Source organism: Aquila chrysaetos, chromosome 13 (assembly GCF_900496995.4).
Source record: "Aquila chrysaetos chrysaetos chromosome 13, bAquChr1.4, whole genome shotgun sequence".
NCBI classification, from domain to species: domain Eukaryota; kingdom Metazoa; phylum Chordata; class Aves; order Accipitriformes; family Accipitridae; genus Aquila; species Aquila chrysaetos.
The window spans coordinates 30,404,386-30,429,505 of NC_044016.1; the positions used below are offsets into that span (position 1 = coordinate 30,404,386).

Sequence of the window (25,120 nt, forward strand, 5' to 3'; positions counted from 1 at the left end):
TGTTCAATGGTAGCACCAATTTAGAAACTTCTCTGTGATTTTAATTCTACATTTGAAGCTGGCTTCATAAAGGCAGAGCAGTGATTTGGAGCAAGCTCAGTCTAGGAGTGTTTTGCCTGGAACTAGAAAATCTTTCTAGGTAAGGGGAGAAAAAGGAAGTGTTGAAAGACCCTGATTTCAGAGGAGATGGGGGGCAGGGGGAAGCAGCTTTGTTTCTCAGAGGTCTTCAAGTAAGCTTAAACTTGTAAGCAATTAATAAAAATGTTTGAGTGCACTTGAAAATATTTTTTAAAAAAATTTGTACTGGTGTTATAAGAATGAAACTTCTTAAATGTCTCCAGTGGTGTTAAACTCAGTTACTAAACTCAGAAACTATTTTCAAAGTTGACCAGGTAGAGATATGCCTCCCCTGTCAAGAGTTTGATGTCTCTTTAAAGATTTTTTTTGATAAATTGGATAGGACAGCTGTACTGTTTTGTGCTTATGACATTCAAAGAAAATTTCCCCCTCTTTAAGACTCTTCTTGAAGGATGCTGCAGTGATGAGATTCTCTATATAAATGAAAATGGGCAATTCCTGCTTGATACAGATTCTACTGCAGTTATCCAAGATGTTCAATTGTTAGAAAAGCTGCTGCTTGACTGGAAGATATGGTCTAAAGCAAAGGTAATTACTTTCATTTTGGAAGGATTTTAAGTCTAAAAGTCAATATTTAAGAAAGAATGAAGTGATACAGGATTATGAGGTCTGAAATTACTGACGTCTAACTGGAGAAATGAATTACTAAAATTTTCTAAAATTAATGGTCCTTATTTTTCTTTGAATAGCTGGTAGTAGCATCAAGCTCCCATTATCAATGATGCAGGTAGCCTTAGTGTATTAAATTCTATAAATGTAATGTATGTAAATGACTTGTTAGTTGAATGGAGTAATTTTTTAGGGAAATTTCTTAAGACTGAGGAACACCTGCTTCCCTTTGGAGCTAAACTGTTGAAAATAACCATCTAGTGTTAATATAGCAAGGAGTATACAAAACTAGTTTTAGACAAGTAATTTTTTTGTAGCTTAATCATTAAAATATGCTTAATTTTATATGAGCACAACTTTCCTAGTTTCTAGTTCTGACCTCACCATTTGCAGTCATTTAGTCTTTCTTAGGTGCAAAACTAACTTGGCTTGGTTACGTTCCTAAACTGAATTTTTTTGCTTTTTTTATTCTCAGTGTGTAGACTCAGACATATGTTACTGAAGCCATGTTCCTGTTTTGTTTTTGTTTTTCAGCAAGGTGTTTGGGAAACTCTGCTAGCAGCTCTAGAAATTCTTATCAGAGCTAACCATCACCAACAGATGTTTAATATTAAACAGCTGTTGAAAGCTCAAGTGGTACATCACTTCCTGTTAACTTGTCAGGTTCTTCAGGTACTTTGACTCTGAAATTCTATTTTGTGCTTGGCAAAATACTCAGTTTTACTTACGCAGGGCAGGGGAAGAGACTAAATGCTATAGGAAAAACTACTTCAGTAGACGGTCCTCTGTGCTTCCAGACCCCTTTCATCTTCAACAGGCATTGTTGCTGGAAACTGATACAGTTCCTTACTGGGTGCTGTATTTACTGCTGGACAGAAGGGGCAAGAGATTTTAACCATCTGGTACTATTTGAAAACCTAGTGTCATGGTTTAACCCCAGCCAGCAACTAAGCACCATGCAGCTGCTCACTCACTTCCCCCCCACCCCAGTGGGATGGGGGAGAGAATCGGGGGGGGGGGGGGGGGAAGTAAAACTTGTGGGTTGAGATAAGAACAGTTTAATAGAACAGAGAGGAAGAAACTAATAATGATAATAATAATAATAATAATAATAAAATGGCAATAATAAGAATAAAAGGATTGGAATACACAAAACATGTGATGCACAATGCAATTGCTCACCACCTGCTGACCGATGCCCACTTAGTCCCCAGGCAGCAATCCCTCCCCACCCAGCTCCCCCCAGTTTATATACTGGGCATGACATCACATGGTATGGAATACCCCGTTGGCCAGTTTGGGTCAGCTGTCCTGGCTGTGTCCCTTCCCAACTTCTTGTGCCCCTCCAGCCTTCTCGCTGGCTGGGCATGAGAAGCTGAAAAATCCTTGACTTTAGTCTAAACACTACTTAGCAACAACTGAAAACATCAGTGTGTTATCACCATTCTTCTCATACTGAACCTAAGACATACCGCCTATACCAGCTACTAGAAAGAAAAGTAACTCTATCCCAGCTGAAACCAGGACACCTAGGCACTAGGTTACTTGCACAATCCATACATGAGTAGGAGCTGAAATGAGCTGTGACCCTTTTCTAAAGACCTGAGGTGTTTCTTACTAGTTCAAGTCTTCATTACTGAAAAACATAGATACTGTGCAAGTAGCAGAAACTCTGTCCTGTATCTCACCAGAGTTAATAGGGCAACTGGCCTGTAGTGCCCAGTCTGAGCACTCCTCTCAAAATTTTGATCCAGTAGTAGCTTCTTCCATGGCATGGAGATAGTAGTTCTAAAAAGGACTTTGGGGAAGTGCTTCAGCCCTTTGATAGACGCTTCTCAAGAACATGATTTTGGAATGGTTTCCTGCTTATAGTACATATCTGTTTGTGAAAATATGTATTGTAACCCCTTCTTTCTACACTGTGTTTTCTGTCTTACATTCCTTTTTATTCTGACTTTCTTACTCTAACACATGAAATGCATTTATTGGTTTTCCCTTTTTTTAATGATTTTTTTTAATGTCTCCTTTAATCATTTTAATTGCTGCAAATTTTGAATTTCTTCATTTTTATGTGGTATTCCCTACTTTTGGAACTTGTTAGTGGTATAGTTTACTTTTAAAATTGTATATTAATGCAAATGCCTAGATACAGAATGTTGTATAGTTATTTTCCCTGTCTTTTGGACATGAGTACAAACACTAATATGCATGCCTATTGGGAAAAAAATTAAGTTCTTTGTTACAAAAAAACCTACTCAAATTGGCCAACAATTTTGCAATTTTTGGGGGATGATGGAATGGAAGATAAAACTGTATAAACCATTCTCTTTGAAAACATCACTTAAATTAACTTCATTTAGTCTTCTCTAAATGTCACCTCTTTCTAAATGTCACCTTGGTGCTTGGGTACTAAAGAGACTGCTGTATGAGAAGTTAGAAACAAGTTAATCACCATGATGACATTACAGTGAGGTTCCCCACAAGTTTCTTGAAGTCCTGTTCTAAAATCATGGTTTGGTTAATAGATTTTTTTTTTTTCAAATAGCCATTGTCAAACTATACAGAATGCTTGATCAAGCTGAGATTTCATTGATAATTACATCTATAATTTCTGACATGTATGTTTATAAAAATGGTTATTGAAGTGAAAATACAGAAGACCCAGAGTGGCACTGTTCAGAAAGTTCCTAATATGTTTGAAATGTTAGTATCAGCAACTATTAATTTCTGTACAAATATGTAATACAATGACAGTAAACTATACTTTCAATGGTGATTCATGTCCTAAGGCTCCAGCATTTCAAGTCAGAGTAGTATAGTATGCAGAAGATGCTAATTTTCTAAAATTAAACTTGCATAACATCTGCAATATTTTTTGTGCCTGAATTTTGAGTGTGCTGGACTTGGGTAACTTTGAGTAGGTACAGTAGCTCCTCTCAAACTAAAGAATACAGGCTTTATGACTTAAGCTTTTCTTGTCTGTTCTTCTATTACAGCGTGACAATTTTTTAAAAAAGACAATTTCTGTCAAATTAAAAATGCAAATAACTTAGTTGTACTGCTCTTCCTCCCTAGGAGCATAAAGAAGGGCACCTTGCATCCCTGCCTCAGGAGGTTTGCAGGTCATTTGTGAAAATAATTGAAGAAGTACTTGGATCTCCCCCAGACCTGGAATTGCTGACACTGGTCTTCAATTTCCTCTTAGCAGTTCACCCACCCACTAATACATATGTTTGTCACAATCCTACCAACTTCTACTTTTCCCTGCACACAGGTAGATATGTCACATTTAACTAGAAATAAACAATAAGATAAAAATGTAGTCATATCTAAAAAAACCTCTTTCACTTATAAATTACTATTCTATGACTGTATTCTTTGATTGCTATATTATAATAACAATATATAAAAATTATTTAAGTATTGGGACTTAGTAAAAGTAGTTTAGAGTATTGAGAGACATTATAGTTAGATTTTGCTTGGCTTACTTGGAAAGCTTTCTTCTGTCTGCAGCCATAGATAACCTCTCTGGTGGTTATGTCTCTAACTTTAAAGTTTGATGCTGCTAAGTGGAATGCATAATGTTAGCTGCCTGTATGGACACATTTGCCTGTGGGCAAATCTTAGAGAAAAACATTTAACTTACCTGTAAATGAAGCTTCTTCAGAAATATGTGTATATCATCCTGTCTCCATCTCTATTTTCTTGTTTCCTGTTACTGAATTCCTAGAAAAATAAAAGGCCTGAGGAGCGTTTTTAGCAAACGATCAGTTGCACTGCAAGATGTCAGTGGCAGGTACCATCAGTGCATTGCATACAAGTTACTGAAAGTACCTACGTGCTTTGAGGGGTGCAGATCTAGGACAACAGCTGTCTTTAATATATCTGTACTAGATGATCACTTTGGCAAAATGAGTGATATGAGCTTTAAAAAAAATCTTTCTTGCTCTTTTAAAGAATGAGAAACTGGTAGATGTATAGTTCATGCTTTAATATTAGCATTATACGATGTTAACCATAACTGATGTAAACAAGTATCATCCAAGTTTGAAATGTTTTCTCCTTTTGCAGATGTCTGTGTACCTCCAGTTTTAGGAATCAGTTTCAAAGGCAGTACAGTTGTTTTTATCTGTATCTGTTCTCTAATACTAATAGATGTAAAATTCTGAGTAAGAATAGAATGCACTTTTTGACACTTCGAGCCTTATTAGATGAACCTGTTTGAGAACAGCCACCTTTTTTTGACATGGCAAAAAATCAAAGTTATTACTGCTTGTATGCCTGTGAGGACCTGCAATTAAATATAATTACTTTAGAATATCATAATATTTTCAGTGTTCCGAAGTAAATTTTTTAAAGATGTATCACTACATGAAAAAAATTGTTCTCAAGTGCTTTTTCTCAGATCCTCATGGGTCAAGCACTTCTCGTTAGCCTCCAGTGATCAGCTGGAAATGTAACCCGGCTACTACGAGTCTAAATATATCAAGAATGCAAACTTAAAAGCCTTTTATGTAACTTTTCCCCTTATCCTTTCTAGATGGCAAAATTTTTCAGGAGAAAATTGAATCACTTAAGTACCTGAGAAATTCCAGCAGTGGTGGGAAGTCAACAGACAGTTCTGCATTTGTGATTACAACTCCAACTGGATTTACAGCTTTACCGCTGGAAGGTAAAACAATGCTGGGAAAAAAAGGACATTAAGACACAGTCCTTTGACAGAGGACTAGAGTGCCTTCAAGTGTTACTTTCCCACAGATATTTCTTACAAAGCTCCCCCTGCCCCTTGGAGCTTGACGCCTGAACAGCAGAGTAAGAAGGATGGAATTGAACACACTACCTAAACTGCTCTTTATTCTCAGGTTGAGACAAATTGCCACATTGATGGCTCAGGCAGCAAAGTGGACCAGAGAGCTGAACAATTTCATTTGTTAAACAGACCTGCTAGAGATGTATGAGAATGCCTTAACCAGGCAATAGTTGAAATAGTGAGCCATAAGCAGCTGTCAGATCTGTGCAAAAAGCATTAAGCTGATGCTTTTCTTTATTTGTGCATAATTTTTAACATCCATCTAAATATAGTATTAAAGTATTGACATTTAGTTATACTGCAGGTATATATACTGTTCCTACATGATAGAGGATGGGAAAGTATATCTTATAAAGAACAACTTAGATACCTTGGTTATATAAATGAAAATGGAATAATTTTCTAGAAGCAGTCTCATTATATAGCATGCTAAACAAGCTGAGGTCTATAAAGATAACTGCTTTAATCAGTTTTTAATTCTTCTGCTATAGATGCTGAAATAGCATGAAGTTATTAGTTCAAGCTGGTAACTTTTTCAGTTGGCATGCTGTCAGTGTGATGTTTCTTGCATCATTATTGAATTAGATTTTTAATCATACTTTTTAACACAGATTTGCATAGGCAATCAACAAATATAGCCTGTAAAACAAAAGCTAAAACAGGTAACTTATGCCTAAGTCTTTATTGAAGCTCATGGACAATGAGAAAGAAATTCTAAATAAAAATGCATAATCTAAGCAAGCTTACCAATATATACAAAACAGGAGTGGAAACAAATTACTCTGATCTAATTTAGCTGCTCTATGTTTTAGATCATGTATGACTTAGCTATATTCTGTATATCACCAAAGTAATACCTTTTACAACTGATGTCCTGTTGCTGTGTTTCTTAGGAAAAGCAAATTGAGTCTACAAACACTACTTCAGTTGAAATGGTGTTAGTCCAAGTGTCTTTTATAAAAGCGGTGATATGAAGAACAGACTGCGGTACTAAATAGTATATGGAATTAGTCATTCTCCCATATGGATTATATATGAAATCTTACTCTTATAAATTGAGTACTTTTTTATATCAGTAGTACCAAACTGTTGTTCTTGAATAAAGATTATTCATGTGTGCCAGAGGAATACTCAACATAAATTTTTGTGAAAGTGGGTGTTGAGTGTTGTGTTTCTGAATTTGAATTTCTAAATTTAGATAAAATGTTTGAAATGGTAGGTTTGTTAGATAACTTGCTACCTGTATGTGGGTTTGCAATTTGTTGTACTACTTGCAAATGTGTGTGCAAGCTTGGCTCTGAGATTGTTACAACAATATAGATCCTTCCTGTAGTCTGAAGGCCAGCTTGGTCTGGCTATGTTTGCATATGTGTGTGCGTGTATATATTTATATGTTTGTTTTATATATATATATATATCTCTATATATATCTCACTCATTTAAAAAAAACAATATTCCTGTTGTGTCATCATTGCATTAGTACTAAATGATGTATAGTTTTCAAAAATACTTCTGAATGAACAAAGTCTCCTTGTCCTAGACTAACAGAAAGCTTCTTCTACCAGTCTGGTATACAGACTGCTCTCTCTCTTAAAAATATATTTTATGAAAGAGATCTGTAATATGCTCTGAAAGTTTGACTGTTTCGGGTCAAACTGTGTGCTTAAAAGGAAGCCCTGTTAAATAAAATATGCAGTGATTTGTTATAAATCTGAAGTACATGTAAAGCCTTAGTGCAAAAGGGTTGGTGAATAGTATTTCAATGTCCACTGAAACATGCTGGTAGATTAGACCTCTTACACAAGAGCTCCCAATAGAGTAACCTCCTCTATTTGACCCTTGTTTTGAGCAAGGAGTTTGAGCTAGACAATCTCCAGAGGTACCATCCATCCTCAATGATTCCAGGAATCTGTACAAATTCCTACTGAAGCTTAGTTGAGAGGATCATAATGTAAATCCAGAAACTGCAGTATATATGCAAAAATTATTTTCCATTTTATGTATCTTTCAGTTTTGTGACTTGCTAAATAAATGGCTGTGTAATAGTTTACTATCTCTACTTCATCGGCCAAATCTGAGCTATGCTAGGTGTTAAATCAAGCTTTGCTGCATAAAATTAACTTGGGTCATCACTGTGCTAAGTGTACATGGAGTGTAACATTGAGGGAAAAGCTTTTTTCTAGCGTAAAAGGAATGCTAAAGATATCCTTATTTCTCTAGGGAACATTTCCAAGGCTAGTGTACAGCAGAAGATAAGCTCTCAGGCACCTGAAAGACTTTGCAAAAGCTTACCAGCATCTCCTACTTCCTCACCTCGAATTCATCGAAAAAGACTAACTGAAAGAATGGGAAGCAGTGTTGATGACCTGCAGATTATTGGCAAGCGTGACTACATTGATCTCCAGGATAGAAGTGGTTTTGTAGGAAGTTCTGAAACCATAAAGAGAGTACAAGAAGAACTCTTTCTTAGCAGTTGTGAGTCTGCAAAAACAGTTTGTGACTCAGAGTTAACATCTGCGGAAACATTTGAAGATATTGCAAAAGAAGAAGAGTTAACTGAAAATGCATTTGAGAGTAAAGAAGCAGATGCAGACCTGAAATGTAATGAAGGTGGTGGTGTTGCAGCTGAGCCATCGCTACGTCGTCCAGACAATCTGAAAGGACTACCTTCATTTCAGAAGAGTCAGAGTAATTTTGCAGGGTTAGGCTTAGCATTTTCGGTTCACGGAAATTCATCTGCCATTGCTCGCTGGCCAAGCTTTGCTGACAAGAATGTACTTCCTGAAGACTGGGAGAGTCTTGCTTTTTCTTCAGCTAATGAGAATACCCAAAAACCTTCTGAAAGCCCTGATGACAGGTAAGCAGATAAACAAAATAATAAATTAGCAGTAGCTCAGTATATGAGCTCTAACTTCACAGTTCTTGGTCTTGATTATTATATATAATATAATAATCCAAAAACCTATCAAATTTGGAAGTCTGAAAATTGAGAGTGTTTTTAATGGCTGTCATAAACCAATTCATTAAGCTTTTAGTCTATCGAATTGCATTGTTTGAATTTTTTGCATTATTTACATAGAAAACTTTAAAAATCAGGAATTTTGCTATCTGCAGTAGGAGTGGGAATTTGTAATGTTAGCTCACAAAAAAATCTTAATCAAGTAGTTCTGGTCAGATTATCCTTTTTGCTATCTGCCATCCAAAAATAAGTGTTAATGAAGAGTGGTAATAGGAATATTAGAGATATGTTTGCCACATTTCTTCTTCCTCCTGCCCCCAAGAGTAGCTAACAATTATCCATTTTTTTGTCTCCTGTTGTAGACAATAAACTGTGGTAAAACACATTCCTCTGTTTTCAGATATACAGAAGACTGTCTTGTGCTTATCTGTTGTGGATTATATGACCTCTTGCGTGGAGTTCTCCTAATCCTACCAGATGTCATGCTAGATGATGTGATGGACAAGCTTATCCAACCTGATTATCTTATAGTTCTTGTGAACCACCCATCTCCTCTCATACAACAAGGAGTCATTAAAGTAGGCCTCTATAAAATGTTTTCAGCTAAAAAGTTGTGAACTGGCATAGCTAACATGTTGGAAACATGAAGTTTTGTTAATATTTTTAATTTTGTTTTCTTCAGTTTTCTAGGTTTACTTCTGAGTTTTAAGATGTGCTTCCATACCCACAGATTTAAAAAAACAAACAAAAAACCCCAAACCAACACAACACAAACATAAAATCTTTCAATAGATAATTATAGTCCATGACCTAAGCCAGAGGCCTTAGGAGCCTATGACACCATTATTGGTGCAAATGGAAGCAACAGTGCAGAAAGTCGGTGACCATCTCGTCAAGATTAAACACAGGAGGCATTATGTTAAATTAAGGTGCAAGGAAAGTTTTGACTTCTAGCACAGTTGACTTTCAGTTATTCTGGGGAGTGTGTCGTCCACACACTTGTGGCCTGAACATGGACTTGAGGCTTCAAAATGTTGATACTACAAAAATCTCTGAAAACAACGACAATGTTTGTGGATGATAACATTATATAGATGAAAAACTTTGAGTAGATTTGTATTTTAATTTCAAGAAGAATAAGATTATATGGCTTCATTAACAAAATGATCCAAAAAATCATGCGTGCACTTGCATACACACCAAAGTGTAGGATTTAACAAGTACAAAAAGTTTGAATGTATTTATGTATGCATTCTGTAACTTATGTGTGTGTCCTAGTTTCAGCTGGGATAGAGTTAACTGTCTTCCTAGTAGCTGGTATAGTGCTATGTTTTGAGTTCAGTATGCAAAGAATGTTGATAACACTGATGTTTTCAGTTGTTGCTAAGTAGTGTTTAGTCTAAAGTCAAGGATTTTTCAGCTTCTCCTGCCCAGCCAGTGAGGACAAGAGGAAATGGCCTCAAGTCGAGGCAAGGGAGATTTAGGTTAGATATTAGGAAAAATTTTTTTACTGAGAGGGTTGTCAAACATTGGAATGGGCTGCCCGGGGAAGTGGTTGAGTCACCATCCCTGGAGGTATTAAAAAAGTGAGTGAACAGGGTACTTCAGGACATGGTTTAGTGGGCATGGTTAATGGTTGGACTCGATGATCTTGAAGGTCTTTTCCAACCTAAATGATTCTATGATTCTAAGCTGGGAAGGGACACAGCCAGGGCAGCTGACCCAAACTGGCTGATGGGGTATTCCATACCGTGTGACGTCCCATCTAGTATAGGAACTGGGGAGTGGGGGCGGGGAATCGCCGCTCGGGGACTAGCTGGGTGTCGATCGGTGGGTGGTGAGCAATTGCAGTGTGCATCACTTGTACATTCCAATCCTTTTATTATTGCTGTTGTCATTTTATTAGTGTTATCATTATCATTATTAGTTTCTTCTTTTCTGTTCTATTAAACCGTTCTTATCTCAACCCACGAGTTTTACTTCTTTTCCCGATTTTCTCCCCCATCTCACTGGGTGGGGGGCAACTGAGTGAGCGGCTGCATGGTGCTTAGTTGCTGGCTGGGGTTAAACCATGACAGTGTGTGACTTCATCTCCCCCAAACTTGACTAAAAACCTAAGAGTCTTCAAATTAAAAGGATAAAGTCAGCTGTCAGTTTTAACAAGGACAGTGTAGATTGCACTTGCAAAAGTGCAATTGATGTTTTTAATCTGGAATTTTAAAAATTTTTATTTCAAACTGTTCAAATTGCAGACAAGAACTTAACTTTCAAGGGAGTTAAATGTTCACATTATAATTATGCATTTGTTTTTTAGTTGTTGGATGCATATTTCAACAGAGCAAGGAGGGAGCAGAAGGAGAAATTTTTAAAGAATCGTGGCTTCTCCTTGCTAGCTAACCAGCTGTACCTTCACCAGGGGACTCAGGAAGTTGTAGAGTGCTTTTTGGAAATGCTCTTTGGCCGCTCTGTTGGCTTGGATGAAGAGTAAGTACTGCTTTGCTTTTGCATCCTGTAACTTAATATTTGAACTACAAGCAGTACACTTTGCTGGAGGCAAAGATGTGATAGCTTTCTAATTCCTATTGTCTTCCTAGTAGTCAGCAACCCTAGGAAAAAAGTTCCTTCAAAACTGTTTTGAAATGTTTTGCTTGTAGCTTTAACATATAAATGTATTAAACTTCTTACGACAGTTGTATGGCCCTTAAGCTGTTCGGAAGCAACTTCATCTGATGGGTGCTGCCAGCTGGGATCTTCTAAACCCTCAGCCCTTCTGAGGGCCTCAGAGGCCTTTGCACTTCAAATGTCCTGTAATCAGTTTAATTCTTCCTATTCTTTCTGATCCTATGTGAAACTGATTTATATCCTTAGAAGTTTTAAGTAACAGTCACTAGACTTCTGCTACTGCATTTTGGTAGGTGATTAAGGAAAAAGCTTGATGCCACAGCTGCTTCCTTGGCTTGGCCTTGAGTTTAAATCCCTATTTCCTTTAGGGAAAATCCCACAGATACACCATTTCCTTGAACCAAAGAGCCACCTCATATTGACAGGAAAGGAGATTACCTTTAAGCAGACAATTATCTAAGTAAATAGTATTTTTTTAGAATTAGTGTGACTGCTTAATGATTGTACAGGGAGAACACGCAGCTAAGTATAGTCAGCAGTGCAAAAATCTTGCACAAACCTCCTTCTCAGTTGCTGCCTCTGCAGGATTTGTAGCCAAATTACTTCTGCCTGTTGGCCTGATCTTCACCACCCCCCCCCCCCCACTCCCCCCGCCGAAAAAAAAAAAAAGCCTGTTTAACTGCAAGACTTAAACCTGGCTGCTTAACTAGCCCCAAAGAGAACTGTTGTTTTCTCAGGATTGATTACAGGGCTGGGAAGGTAATTCTAATGTCTCAGGCTTTTAGGACTGTAAGTCATGTGATGGGCTGATAACCTTAGAAGAGTAATCTAATTTCTTAGTGCACAGGTAATACAGAATCTGAAGCACTGTTCTGAATTCTACAATTGCAATAAGCCAGAAGTTGCCAAACTTAATTAAACTTCAGCAGTAATGGATATAAGATATCAAACCTGCTGTCAGTCAGTATATTATTATATTGATGCCAAGCTGTATCTGGTTTCTTGATAGTGCCTGTTGTAACACTTATAAGATGCATCATTTTTCCAGTAATTTTTCTACACTGATTACAAACCCCCTCTGTTTTCATGAAATCTATATTGTAGACAGTTGGCAGTTAGCTGAAGCTTCAGATATATTTTTAGGCACTTCCATTTCCTTGTGGGTCTTTGAAGTGTTTATTTTGCTCTTATTTCCTTTAGTGGACAGGCATTGTTACTGCAATGAAACTTAGGAAAATGCCATCTACATCTTTGCCAAAATACTGGCATAGACTGGTATTCCAGTTGCATATACTAGTTGCATATACCAGGTTCCTATTTTAAGGATGTCACTCACTTATATTTATGTTGATAGATTTGATCTGGAAGATGTCAAGAATGTTGGACTCTTTCAAAAATGGTGTGTCATTCCTGTTCTGGGTCTTATAGAGAACTCTCTGTATGATAATGTTCTGCTGCATAACTGCTTCTGTCTCCTGCTACAAATCATAAATTCCTGCTCAAAAGTTGCAGACCTGCTGCTCGATAATGGCTTGCTCTATGTGTTGTGTAATACACTGGCTGCTCTCAACGGACTGGAAACAAAGTGAGTATTGTATCAGTTGCTGTAAAATAGTCCAGGCACAACCTTAAGTCTAGCAAAAATTACTGTATTGTATTTGTTCTACTTTCTAAAATGATCAGAAAGCATGTACAAAATAACACTGTTTTTGAGGTTTTCAGCTTTAATTATACCTGTAAGTGAAAGTTAATTCAGTTCAAACGGTGGAATATAAAATGTTCTTTCCACACCTTAAATTTTCAAGTGAAATGACATTTTAAAATGCAAGTTTGTTGCATGGTGTGCACTTTAGATGCTCTTCATAATAAACTCGCCGGAACAGTTAGATAAAGGCCCAGGAGATGGTAGCATTCTACTGTATCTATAGCCAATGTCAAAACTGCAGGAAAAGTCTCTCCTGTGCTGCCTGTGATTTAGTAGTTGAGATTTTGAGTAACTTAAGTGACTTCATGAACTACAAACATTCTGTACTCTAAGAAAGGTTATACAGTGAAGGAAGGAGAAATGGGGTTTTGTTAATTCTTTTCATCAGTTGGTATCCTGAAGAAAGAGGCAGACTTCCCTTTTACCCCAGTATAGTTTTAGTTCAGCATGGCTACAAAATTGAGATATTGCCCTGAATTTTTTTTTTGAGAAATACAGGACTTCAAACCTGTTCTTTAACTTAGAAATCTGATAATAATACATCATTGCTTTTCCAATAAAACTTTGTTACAATCTTAACGTTAGAATGTCTCAAAGATTTGCAGGCATCCAATCTGCCAAAGTTAACACTGAAGAAGTGTCTTTGATGACAATTTTCTATCCTTCAGCAGTAATGTTTTTATATGAAGTACAATATAATATTAGGTACGGTTGTCATAATTAGCAAGGGGGATAGTAATGGGTCTTGTTATGGGTTATAATCGACTAGAACTGTCATGTTTGTGGTAACTACAACTTTGTTTGCAGCATTCCCTTGAATGACTACAAGTTACTTGCATGTGATATACAACAGCTGCTGGTAGCAGTTGCAATTCATGCCTGCAGCTCCTCAGGTTCTCAATATTTTCGTGTTATTGAAGACCTCATTGTGCTGCTTGGTCATCTTCAAAATAGTAAAAGTGCAAGGATGCAAAGTAAGTTATCTGCTTATTTTGGGGGTCAGGGGACTGGAGAAGTAAATCCCTTCCCCACTGATTTTTGTTTAAATTGATATTCCTGCCAAAGGAGAAGGGGGAGTTCCCTGGTGATGGATCTTCTTTGTCTTCTAAGTGGTTCTCAAGGTAGTAGTTTTCCTCAGGAGCCTGCCTTGTGGTAAAGAATTGAGTCCTCCTAATCTGAACAAACGATGATTGTAAAAGTTCATTAAGGGTATTTAAATGGAAATGTTCTATACAGTTGCATTTAGCTTATTTCAGAGTAATCAAATTCAATGGCTTTTCGATGACAACTCACTTGTGTACTGTCTGTATCTGTGGAATAGTGATGTGACTTTGTGTCTTCTGTGGATCGAGAGTTTTACAGCTCTTGACGCATTTTGTATTATTTTACAAACATCTGCTAACAAGTCTTGAAGACATGTAAAGAATGTCTTATGTCCTTTGTATGCCTCTCTCTGTAGACATGGCAGTTGTTCTGCAGTTAAGAGTTCTTCAAGCAGCTATTGAATTAATAAAAACAACAGCAACCCAAGATGCTCAGGAGCAGGCCGGTTCAGTCCCATCACCATCTGCACCACATCGTGCAATGTTTCAAAAGCGTAAAGGCATTGCTGGTGAGTAGCAAAAGTGTAGTATTCTTGTACTTTCTCCTGTATGTATTACTTTCAAACTGTAATTTCAGTATACAACAAATGAGTCCTGTTGCTTTGCTTTTTCTGAGGCCTGGCTTTATAAATAAATAAATAAATATTTATTTATTTATTTTGAATAGTGTAGCTTTGTACCCATTTTGAACTTGTGGGGGTTTTGTATTAGGAGGAGGGCGTGGCGTATGAAAATGAAACCTCAGTCACCTTATTCTCACTGCAGTGTCTAAAGCCAGATATTGCCTTCTTTTGGGATTCTCTTGAATTCACCAGTTGCTTAGTAAAGATGTTTTTGAAGTAATTCATAGTGGGTTTAATAGCCAACTTCACAGTAAGGAAACACCAAAATAAAGTTAGTGCTTGTAACTTTAACACAGCTATGACGTAGGGATTGCATTGTTGCACAACTTTTAATTAGTGATCATCCTGAAGTAAATACCTGGCACTCCCAAATTCATTGTTGGGATTGTGAGATTCCCAGATTCCACTGTGGTTGTGCTTGCAAAACATTTGTGCAGTTCTAGCTCTAGCAGTAATACTTTCTCTGTATTTGATAGGTTATGAATCATTCTGTAAAGGTTTTGGAATCTTCTGGCTGGAAATGGATTTTGTGTATCTCATATAAATGAAGCTGCATTTAAGACTTTGTAGAAGATACAATTTAAAAACTGGACATGTATTGGAGGTTTTTTTTTTTAAAAAAAAAAACAAACCACTATTATTCCCTGTTTACTATGGGAATGTTTCTCTTGATATGGTCAGCTTTTGAGGCCCCTCTCCATCAGCCTGGTAAATATAATGAAAATATTTTTACATTAGTGAATCTGGTAAGGCACTAAAGAAAAATAAAAAAAAATAGTTGTGTCCAAAAGAAGCAAGTACAGTCAAGGCCTACCAGTTCATTTCAACAAAATTTTAGGGAATACTCTTACAAGTTAAAAATAGTACTTCTATCAAAATTTGTGACAATGGGTATGGTACAAAATGTGTTTGTTTATAAGCTGTTAATATAAGTGACTCATCATTTGTGCTCGTAAAGCTACTTTCCAATATGCAGTAACTTTTTGTTGTATCATGAATTTTTAATCCTTTATCCTAATAATACAGTAAAACCAGGAGTAAAATACTGTGGTGTTGTACAATAAATCTGATCTTGAGACTAACTCGTCTCATGGTATCACTTCTTGAATATTATATGTTTATTTTCAAATAGAAAAGCTTTTAAAAGAAAGATACAAACATCCAAATAACACTTATGTTCCCTTCAATATTAATGTATTTCAAATGTTTTGTTTTCTTAAATTATATGAACTCTTTGGACGAAAGCAGTTGCTGAGTGACTAATTTTTTGTGCATTTTAGTAGGATGCTATTAATGCTTCTCTGCTTAAAGGCTCCAGAAAGTTTTCACTTGCTCAGTCTGATGCTTTGCTGATGAAAATGCGCTCACTAGCCAGTGAGGAGTTCAACATGATGATGCAGCGGAGAATGAGCCAAGAAAATCCTATCCAAGCCACTGAGACTGAGTTTGTACAAAGGTTACAGAGGCTGACTGTTCTAGCTGTTAACAGGCTCATTTATTTAGGTAGGACTTCTTGTTGTTCATTTCTGTTTTGACAGAGTCAATGTAGTGCAATATGAAAAATGGATTCTTGCTTTTGGAGTGTTGAAGTGTTTGAGAGGAAAGATAATACCATTGATGCTAGTTTAATGGTTTTAACCATAAAAACATCATTCTCTCTGTGATTTGTCTCTCGGTATTATGTAACTGACAATCTGGATACAGTTTTTATCTGAATGAACTGAACAAGTTGTTTTAATTCTATGTTAGTCCATTCATGTGTTAACTGCCTGAATTATTACGTGAATATTTAACTCTGCCCAAGGGAGCATCTGCTCTCTTAAAATGCATCCGTTTGCATGTTTCTATGAAAAGGCTACATTTGTTAGCAAAACTTGATGACTTTGGGGGCTAGTTCAAATTCCACAGAAGCAAGAGAAAGAGTAAGTATGCCAACTATAGTAGTAAAGGCAGTATATGATTTAATGCCAACTAAAGGATCATAGGATTCTCTTGCTTGAGATGGTACTGATCAATATGTGCCTCTTAAATTTTAAGCATCTGCTGAAGAGTGCCTTGATGTACTGGGTATAACAGAAAACACAAGTCAAAGCAGACTTTCAACATCCCAACTGGAAGTTCCTGAAGAGGAAGGGCTGCAAGAACTGCCTAGCAAAACAAATCCTTTTCTTAAAGAAATGTTCAAAATGTTGGTGGAAGGAATCAAAGTATCCATTGTAAGTAATTACATGTTGTCTGCATTAAAGCATATCTCATAAGGTTCCTTTATTAGGAACTTCTCATGCATAGTCTACTGTCCATAAATGCTTTTATTACTGCCTCTCTCAGTTCAGCTGTGGCATTAAAAATCTCTGTTCAGCTTCCCAGTTATTCTGCTGTTGTAAAATAGTAAATGCATCCGTTTTGATTTTTACCTTAACATTTAGCAAAATTCTGCTTCTTGGAACAAGCACACAAAGGTTGAAGACTTCTGTGTAGTCCACAAATTTGCTTTGTCTCTTAAACCTCAAGGTTTAACTTTGCTGGAGCCGATAAAACAAGATCATCTGTGCATCCACAGATGCTGGAGAGTTTCTGAGCAATTTATGTCTCTAATATATTTTAGAGTTGGGAAGGGGAACTGTCTCTTTTTTCCAATTGTTGCCAAAGGGCTGAGAGTTTTCTCTTCTAGCATACAGGCTTTAGTGTGTCGACCTTTCCAAGGTGATCAGGTTTTGCTTGGGTAATTGGAAATGGTTTTATTGGAAAACTTAACTTACTGCTTCTTGCCTCTTTATTTCTCTTAGGTCATCTTTATAAAAAGTAGCTCAACCTAATTTTCTTTCTAGGTCTGGAAAATTGAGCTTGTTAGGTCTGTTATCTTTCCATCGTGCCATACTTGTAGTACTTTTCAAAGATGGCAGGTTTCTTCTTGTGAGCACAAGCACCTCCATCCAATGCCTGTTTTCTAATCTTTTGAGGTTTGACATTCAGAAACTAGTGATTAACATAGAAGGGCTATTCATTAAAATAAACAAAACCCTCTGATTTTTAAACCTTCTACATTACAATTTTTGCTTTTTGGATTGTTGTATAGTCCCTCTAACTGAATACCCAGTTTAGTTAGGAGTTGCATTCCTAATATTGGCAGATTGAGAAAAATATGCTTATTTTATTAGAATGAACAAACCCCTCTCTCATTTTTAGTAGAATGCCTTTTAACCTGTCATAATAATCAGTAATCTAAAATAAACACTTTATTTTGGTAGAGCAATCTTTATTGCCTTACATTTTGATCCTATCAACTGTGTTTGTTTTGTAATGTGAAAAACTTGGTAAAAGGAAGCCCTAACCCTGTAATATTAAAAAATTGTCTCTTTTACTTAGGGCACCAGCAGAATGAACACACTGAAGCAGCAGTGGAAGAGAATCCTCTTGTCGTGTAAGGACACATTCCGTACGCAACTTGGGAGGCTTCTTGTGCACAACTTGTCTCCGGCAAGGCCACTGCAAGAGAGAAAGCTGGCTTTGGAGTTGGTACATGAAATAAACAATCAAGAGATTATGCGTGACTGTCTTAGCCCAACTTTGCAAGTAAGCTCAAGGGTGTTTGAGAGAAGTTTGTAAAACGTGTATTCAATTTTTTTGTTTAAATTTCACAATTATTTAGAACTGTATGTGGCTACAGTTGTTCACTGCTGTTTTAGCAATGTTTAGTGTAATGACAAATTAATGTCATACAAAATGCCTGTGTGTACCTCTGCAATTGCTATATTATCCTGAGGGTAGGTTTTGTAAGAGGCAAGATAGGATTATGTCTGGATATGTTTACTGTGTAGCACATCAAACATCACATGTTCTGTGTAGTGCAGAAGCAAAAGGTGGTTTTAACATGAAGAATTTTACTGAGGATGCTAGAAGTTAAGGTACCCTGAAAAAGCAGATTAATGAAGGAATTACCCTTGCCTTGGAACTCTAACTGCAGACTTCCTGAAACTTTTAAGAACTGATTGCCACTAGATTTCAAGAGGCAGTCAGTCGTCAATCAAAGCAGTTACTCTATCTTTTCTTATTTAGCCTTTATTAATTCTTAAAATGGGATTGTGTATTCTGTGTTCTTAACTCAAATAGCTGAACACTTTCTCCCCGCTTCTCTGGGTTTGTCAGGAAAAAGCTCTTTTGATTGTACTCTGTTAGTGCAAGCTTTAGAGAAAGCATTTCTTAGAGCCACGATTAGGAATCGGGTAGGAATGTTGCTGTTTGAGATCTTCAGGAACTGCAAGAATGCAATAAATTATGTAAGACATTGACACAGTTTGAGTCAGTGTATACTAAGGAGAGAAAGTATTTATTGGATGAACCTATGACACTTATGTGTTTTTGATCACATATACATTATTCAATTAAATTAACACTTTTACTAGTAGGAAGAAAGTTGATACACTAGCAATGGCTTCTTTGGGGGAGTGTCATGTTGAATGCTTTTACGGGCTGTGTCTGCTTAACTTCATTATCTGTCAGCTCTAATTTAATTTTATCAGACAAGGTGTAGCATTCTTGGCAGGCAAAATTAGGAGTCTCTGGCACATATTCCCTGAAGTATAAACAAGGCTGTAGGAGCTGAGTACTTGGAAAAGAAACTTAGCTTTCCTGTAAGCTATTTGAAAAGTCACAAGATGCTGGGGTAAGTTTTATCATATGGAGGATTAAATTCAGTATGTTTTTTCTAGTTTTATAGAAGCTTGTCTTCAAACATTAAAGCAACCATTTTCTTTAAATCACGGAAAAATTAATAGAAGCAGCAATCTGTCCAGACTGACTAGAGAAGGCAATGAAGTTGGAGGAAAAAACTGCTTAGTGTTGTCTTGTGGAAATGAGAATGACCATACATCTGTTTTCCCTTCTTCCCTTCTTTTCATCTTCTAGCATGGACCTAAATTAGTGCTCTATTTATATGAGTTAATGCACAATCACAGTGATGAAATGACCAAAGAAGAGCAAAGAGCAGCAGGAGACTTTGTGAATACATTGAAATGTTGTGGCTATAAATGCATTCCCCTGAGCCCACGACCAAAGCCAGATGTAATAAAAGCTTTGAAAGAGGTTTGTGAATCAAAACTTTATTTAAAAAACTGGGTATATTTGAGACAATTGTCTGTTATGTGGGTCAGAGTCTTACTGTAGACAGTGATTTTGTTTGCTTGGTGCATGGCTTATGCTTTTGGGGATTCTCTTTGGATTCTGAATATTTCTGTCACATGTACTCAACACTTCACAGCAAGCTCACATGTTAATGCTTCTTGGTTAAGCGTATTACTTAATCCAGGTAAAGGTGAGAGTTCATAATAAGCTACTAGTATCTCTCATTGTCAGGAAAAAAATTTTATGGTTCCTTGCAAAAAGTCACAAAATTATTTCTAAATATAATAAAACTGCAGGAACTGAAATGAAGTCTTGATGGTTTTAAATGCTGTGAAGATATCAGTTGAACAGTTCTGTCAGTCTTCCTTTTTTAAACTGGCCTATCCTTTAGCCTCTGCTTCCTTATTTTGTCCATCTAAAAAAAAAAAAAGTAGCATGTAAAACTTCCTTTCAGGATCAGAAGAAATATGAGATGGAAGAAGGTATAAACAAAGCTGCTTGGGAGAAGACAATGGCTAATAATCGGCAAAAGTAAGTGCCTTTTTAAAGGGGCTGCACGAACTCTGTAAGAATGTTCTCTGTTCAGTACACCCTATTGCAAAGTTGCCTATGTGATGATTACAGGTGTTTTTTCAAATTAACAGTATTGTTAGCTTTTGATATTTTTTTTACCATTATAAAAACAGTTTGATTGTAGATATGTGCATTTTAATAGGTTGTATAGTAAATGGCATCATGTGAACTTCAGAATACTGAATCGTTTTTTGCACATTTGGCATTTCACCCTTAGTTTTACAGCTGTTGTATCTGTCCAATCACCTCTCCTGTCGCTGTGGTCTGTGCAATTAAATGTGAGGCAAATGTCCCTGCAACTAACCCTGATCTTCAATGAATAAAACACTGTTATATTCAGCATAGTATTTGAACACTTTTGTGAGCTACGTAGACTACTGCTACTTGGCATAATGTAAATTTCAGTAGCTTGTGGTAGAGTAAGACGTGCTTTCCGTTAACTTACATTTCAGGCTTTGCCATAAAAATCGGATCTGAGATGCACACACAACATGCTTCAATGTAGGCAACTGTAGTAGCTGTAAAAGTCAGCTTAGTCAAGTCTGTCCAGATAAGAGATAAGACTTTGTTGAATAACTTAAGAGATTTGAGCAGTGGTAAATTACTGTTCTTACTTCAGATTCTTATTGTAATGAGTATACATTAATAAGTAAAACATGCTAATATATGGCCGTTAATCTTCTGATTGGCTTGGCTTGTCTTTGGCCACAAGTAATAGCTTTTTTTGAAGGCTAAGAAGCAGAAGGTATTCATAAGTCTTGTGAAAATTATATAGGCTAAGTTGCTCTGCATCTGCTGTAACAAGAACTATAGATATCTCCTGCCAAACTGATTGTATTTTATAAGGGGTTTTGGTGTCTTGCCATCCCTTTTCAGTGTGTTTGACGTTTTAAAACACAACTTTTTTTCCTCAGTCTCTTTCAACGTCTGGATACAAAATCTAAAGACATTTCTAAAATAGCTGGAGACATCACACAAGCTGTGTCTCTGTCACAAGGAATGGAAAGGAAGAAAGTAATCCAGCACATCAGGGGGATGTATAAGGCAGAGCTAAGTGCCAGCAGACATTGGCAGGAGCTTGTTCAGCAGCTTACCCATGATCGGTAAGTTGTTCTCTCATCTCAGTGAAAAAGCAGAGAGAGACTCAATGCCTGACACGTGCTTCTCATTCTACTTAAAGGCACGTGAAATGTAGATGATAGTAAAAGTAGAATTACTTGCTTTTGCTAATCATCTGTTGGTTAAAGACTTGTAAAATACTTGATTTATTCTCCTATTTTTTTCGGGTGAGTAGCCAAGTAGTATTTCTATACCATTTAGACAGGGGTTTTTGTCAGATACATTTTGCTGTGCCGAATAGAATGAAGAATGTCATGAAGTTTTCATGTCTTGCTTTCCATTGATGGAGTAAAAAACCATTTTTTTGGGTAATGTTACTCACGTTAGCATCCAGATACTGTGTCTGCTAATCTGCATAGAGCAAAAGATGTTAAGTCTTGACAAGAAACTAAACAGTGGTATTTTTACCACTGCAGAACTAGTATTACATCATGTGTGCAGCAGCTGAGTTTTGAAAAGAAAGTATTGGATACATTGTATTGCTGTCTTCCTCAGAATTAGTAACTTTAAGAGCAGTTTTACAGTAGTAGCCTAGTAAGTAGTCAGTCAGTGGGGATAGCTCATGAAAATAAACTACAGAATTCATTTTTTTGATACTTTTTCAGAAATAATTGCTCAGTGTACTACTGTGGAACTTTTGCCTTTCTACTATTTAAAGAAAAACAGAATGAATAAACGTATCTACTGCCTCTGCTGCTAAACTCTTAACATATTTTGTGTTTTTTCAGAGCACTCTGGTATGACCCAGTCTATTACCCAACTTCTTGGCAACTGGATCCAACAGAGGGCCCAAACAGAGAGAGGCGCCGCTTGCAGAGGTGCTACTTAACTATTCCAAACAAGTACCTCCTCCCAGACAGGCAGAAACAGGAAGGTAATTATAACACCTTCTAGGAGTATATCTGAATTGTAATGACTACTAGTGCCTTATTATTTGTGGGGCTTTTACAGGTGTTATAAAAACTCCGTTATCTTACCTATTTGAAGACAAAACACATTCTTCTCACTCTTCTACTGTGAAGGACAAAGCTGCGAGTGAACATATAAGGTAAGGTTTGGGTAACACTTACTTCCCTTTCCCACCTTCTCCCATTCCAGTGAAACAGTTCTCCTCGCTTTTTTGTCTAAATAAACATTTAAAAAAAAATAATCAAGTGAGATACGAGACAAATGTCAAAAAATAATAGTTTTTTTGCTGTACTCATAAGCAAAAGATCAGAGTTACCAACATGTACATTTTCTGAATCTTAAAACAGTGTAACTCCATGACTTCAAAAATCAGTAAAAGCAAATACCATCTGGTGTGATATGGGGATGGGACTTCTGTGGGATGACCTGATGGGGATTTCTTTACTTATTTGTCACTTAGATATCTAAGACAGGCAGTGCTACTAGATCTGGTAGGTCTTTCCATCAGTGTTCAAAAGCAAATTGTGTTTTCATCCTCTCTGCTTTTACTGCTGTGTTACTCAACTCTCCAGTTGTGTCAATTTACCACCTATTACAGGCACTAATACTGCCTAAAACAACTGCAGAGAACACACAAAGAAATAAATACAAATATACTAATAGGCAAGTCTAGAAAGTTGAGGTTCTATTTTCTTTCCCCACCTTGGGATTTGAACCATTAGAGTCATGGTGTTGAAAAGTCTTTTCTTCAACTGTAGCCTTTGAGGCTGTTAGTTCTAGGTACATGCTGAAAGGTACATAAATCCATAAGCAATAATACACTTTGAAATATTTCAGAGTTAATCGAAGATGTATAAGCGTAGCACCTTCTAGAGAGACTGCTGGTGAACTGTTGCTAGGTAAGTAGAATTTTCAGTCCTCATAAATATCTTTTTTTGTAAAAGATTCTGCTGTGTATCTATAAACTTGGCTGATATTTTTTTTAAGTAATTGAGCTGTTATGTGACTTCTTATGGATCATATACTTTATAGATCAGTTTTGCTGTTCTTCCCTACTGTTTGCATGAGTGCTATTTGGACTGTAGTTAAGTTTTAAAGTTGCAGACCACTTGCTAAAAGATGTGGAATGATAAATTCTATTTCTATCCAGTACTGTCTTGCCCAGGTACTATTCTTAGTATTCTTAACTCCTGGATACTGTCTATATAACACTAAGATGCATTACACAAGTAGTAATATCATGTACCTTTTTGCAACTATTTCTTCCTGCAGGAAAATGTGGCATGTATTTTGTTGAAGACAATGCTTCAGACACAATTGAAAATTCAGTAAGTATTACAGCAGCATTTTGTCTAGCTTTAGTTTTTCCAAACTATGACCACGAGTAGCCTTTGTCTACTGCCACTGAGATTGCCGGAGTACTAGATTTAGAGGTCTCTGGACAAGGTCAGCCAAACTGAATAGTTTGGGTTCAGTGTTGCTTCTGATGCCTCTGGCTGTGGAATTGATGGTGATAGCAGAAAAGAGCAAAGATGTGGGCCTGGGGCTGGGAGGGAATGAGGAGGGGGTGATGTGGGGAGGCTTCTGCACCTTGCTGTCCATTGCTCTGAGTTCATCAGCATAAGTGCGCAGAGCTTGCTTTGGTCTGCACCTGAGAACTTGCCTTACTGGAAGCAGGAGCACTAAGAAGTACAGAAACTCCCAAGTGTATGAATTGTGCTGTACTCTATAGCATCTGATTCTTGGATTTTCCATTATATAGGATGTTCTAGCTCCCCCCTTATCCCATACAAGAGAGGACTGTTTCATGGAGGAAACTGGAACTGACCTAATCCTTCTGATATGCAAAGGCTCTGATGTATTATTTAAGTTTATATATCCAACAGACATTTAAAAAAAAAAAAAAATCAAGATGTGGGTTATACTGTCAAAAGTTTTGAACTGTGTTCAGGGAGCTCTTTCTTGCATCCACTAAGCACACAGCTCCTGTGGTTTAAGATGTTACCAGCTGTTGTGCTGCTTTGTCCTTCATAGAACTGTCAGAATTGGGATTCATGGCAAATCTTTGCTTGCTCTGGTTGGCTGTCTGATACTTTAGCTTAAGAGCCAGTGAAAATATGGCATTGCCTGCTAGTGTTGGATATGGAACTGGAGCAGCTGCAGAGCATGCATGATGTTCTGTGTGCTGCTTTGAGGAGAGTGGAGGATGGGAAACATACATGAAGAAAATCACAACAATGTCTTAAAGCATCACAGCAAAATTAAAGTTTGCCTTACGATATATTCTATGGTTCTAAACTGGCTGCATTGAAGGGTTTCTTGTTTTGAAAATCTGCTATTTAAAATAACATTTTTCAATTGCATATTCTGCAGAGTTTTCATGGAGAAACTGAACCAGCATCATTTTCTTGGACCTATGAGGAAATTAAGGAAGTTCATAAGCGCTGGTGGCAGTTAAGAGACAATGCTCTGGAAATATTTCTAACAAATGGCAGAACTTTACTCTTGGCTTTTGATAACACAAAGGTAATGTGGCACTGATACATAATAATAGATCAAAGTGTTTTGCTCTGTCTTCATAGCATGTACATTCATGCATTAGTTTTTAAGGAGACCTGTTGCATGGGCTAACTAAAGTCTGTCTAATACCTTTGAAAAAACTTTGCTCAGCTAGACTTCTAAACACAATCATGTAAAACACACATCTCTGATGTATTAAGAAGAATCTTAGTAATACTATACATTATTCCATTACAGCAGATATCTGGAAATTTGTAAAATGAGAGAAACTTACTAAGTCTTGGTAGTTTGAAGCTTTTGACATTATAT

The 25,120-nt window shown here is 36.7% G+C and overlaps 1 protein-coding gene across 3 annotated transcripts in view; it reads left to right on the top strand.

Moving 5' to 3' along the window:
- Positions 1 to 25,120, top strand: part of LYST (lysosomal trafficking regulator) — a 110,630-nt gene that overhangs the window by 69,040 nt on the left and 16,470 nt on the right. For all 3 annotated transcript variants that reach the window (XM_030034883.2, XM_030034881.1, XM_041128228.1), the window contains 21 exons: positions 517 to 666; positions 1,282 to 1,419; positions 3,823 to 4,021; positions 5,288 to 5,419; positions 7,778 to 8,414; positions 8,917 to 9,094; positions 10,831 to 11,000; positions 12,493 to 12,723; positions 13,651 to 13,817; positions 14,303 to 14,455; positions 15,881 to 16,072; positions 16,607 to 16,785; positions 17,936 to 18,142; positions 19,475 to 19,651; positions 20,145 to 20,221; positions 21,178 to 21,366; positions 22,111 to 22,256; positions 22,334 to 22,430; positions 23,129 to 23,190; positions 23,564 to 23,619; positions 24,665 to 24,817. In XM_030034883.2, the coding sequence (XP_029890743.1) occupies positions 517 to 666; positions 1,282 to 1,419; positions 3,823 to 4,021; positions 5,288 to 5,419; positions 7,778 to 8,414; positions 8,917 to 9,094; positions 10,831 to 11,000; positions 12,493 to 12,723; positions 13,651 to 13,817; positions 14,303 to 14,455; positions 15,881 to 16,072; positions 16,607 to 16,785; positions 17,936 to 18,142; positions 19,475 to 19,651; positions 20,145 to 20,221; positions 21,178 to 21,366; positions 22,111 to 22,256; positions 22,334 to 22,430; positions 23,129 to 23,190; positions 23,564 to 23,619; positions 24,665 to 24,817 (3,690 nt within the window). The remainder of the gene's footprint in view (positions 1 to 516; positions 667 to 1,281; positions 1,420 to 3,822; positions 4,022 to 5,287; positions 5,420 to 7,777; positions 8,415 to 8,916; positions 9,095 to 10,830; positions 11,001 to 12,492; positions 12,724 to 13,650; positions 13,818 to 14,302; positions 14,456 to 15,880; positions 16,073 to 16,606; positions 16,786 to 17,935; positions 18,143 to 19,474; positions 19,652 to 20,144; positions 20,222 to 21,177; positions 21,367 to 22,110; positions 22,257 to 22,333; positions 22,431 to 23,128; positions 23,191 to 23,563; positions 23,620 to 24,664; positions 24,818 to 25,120) is intronic.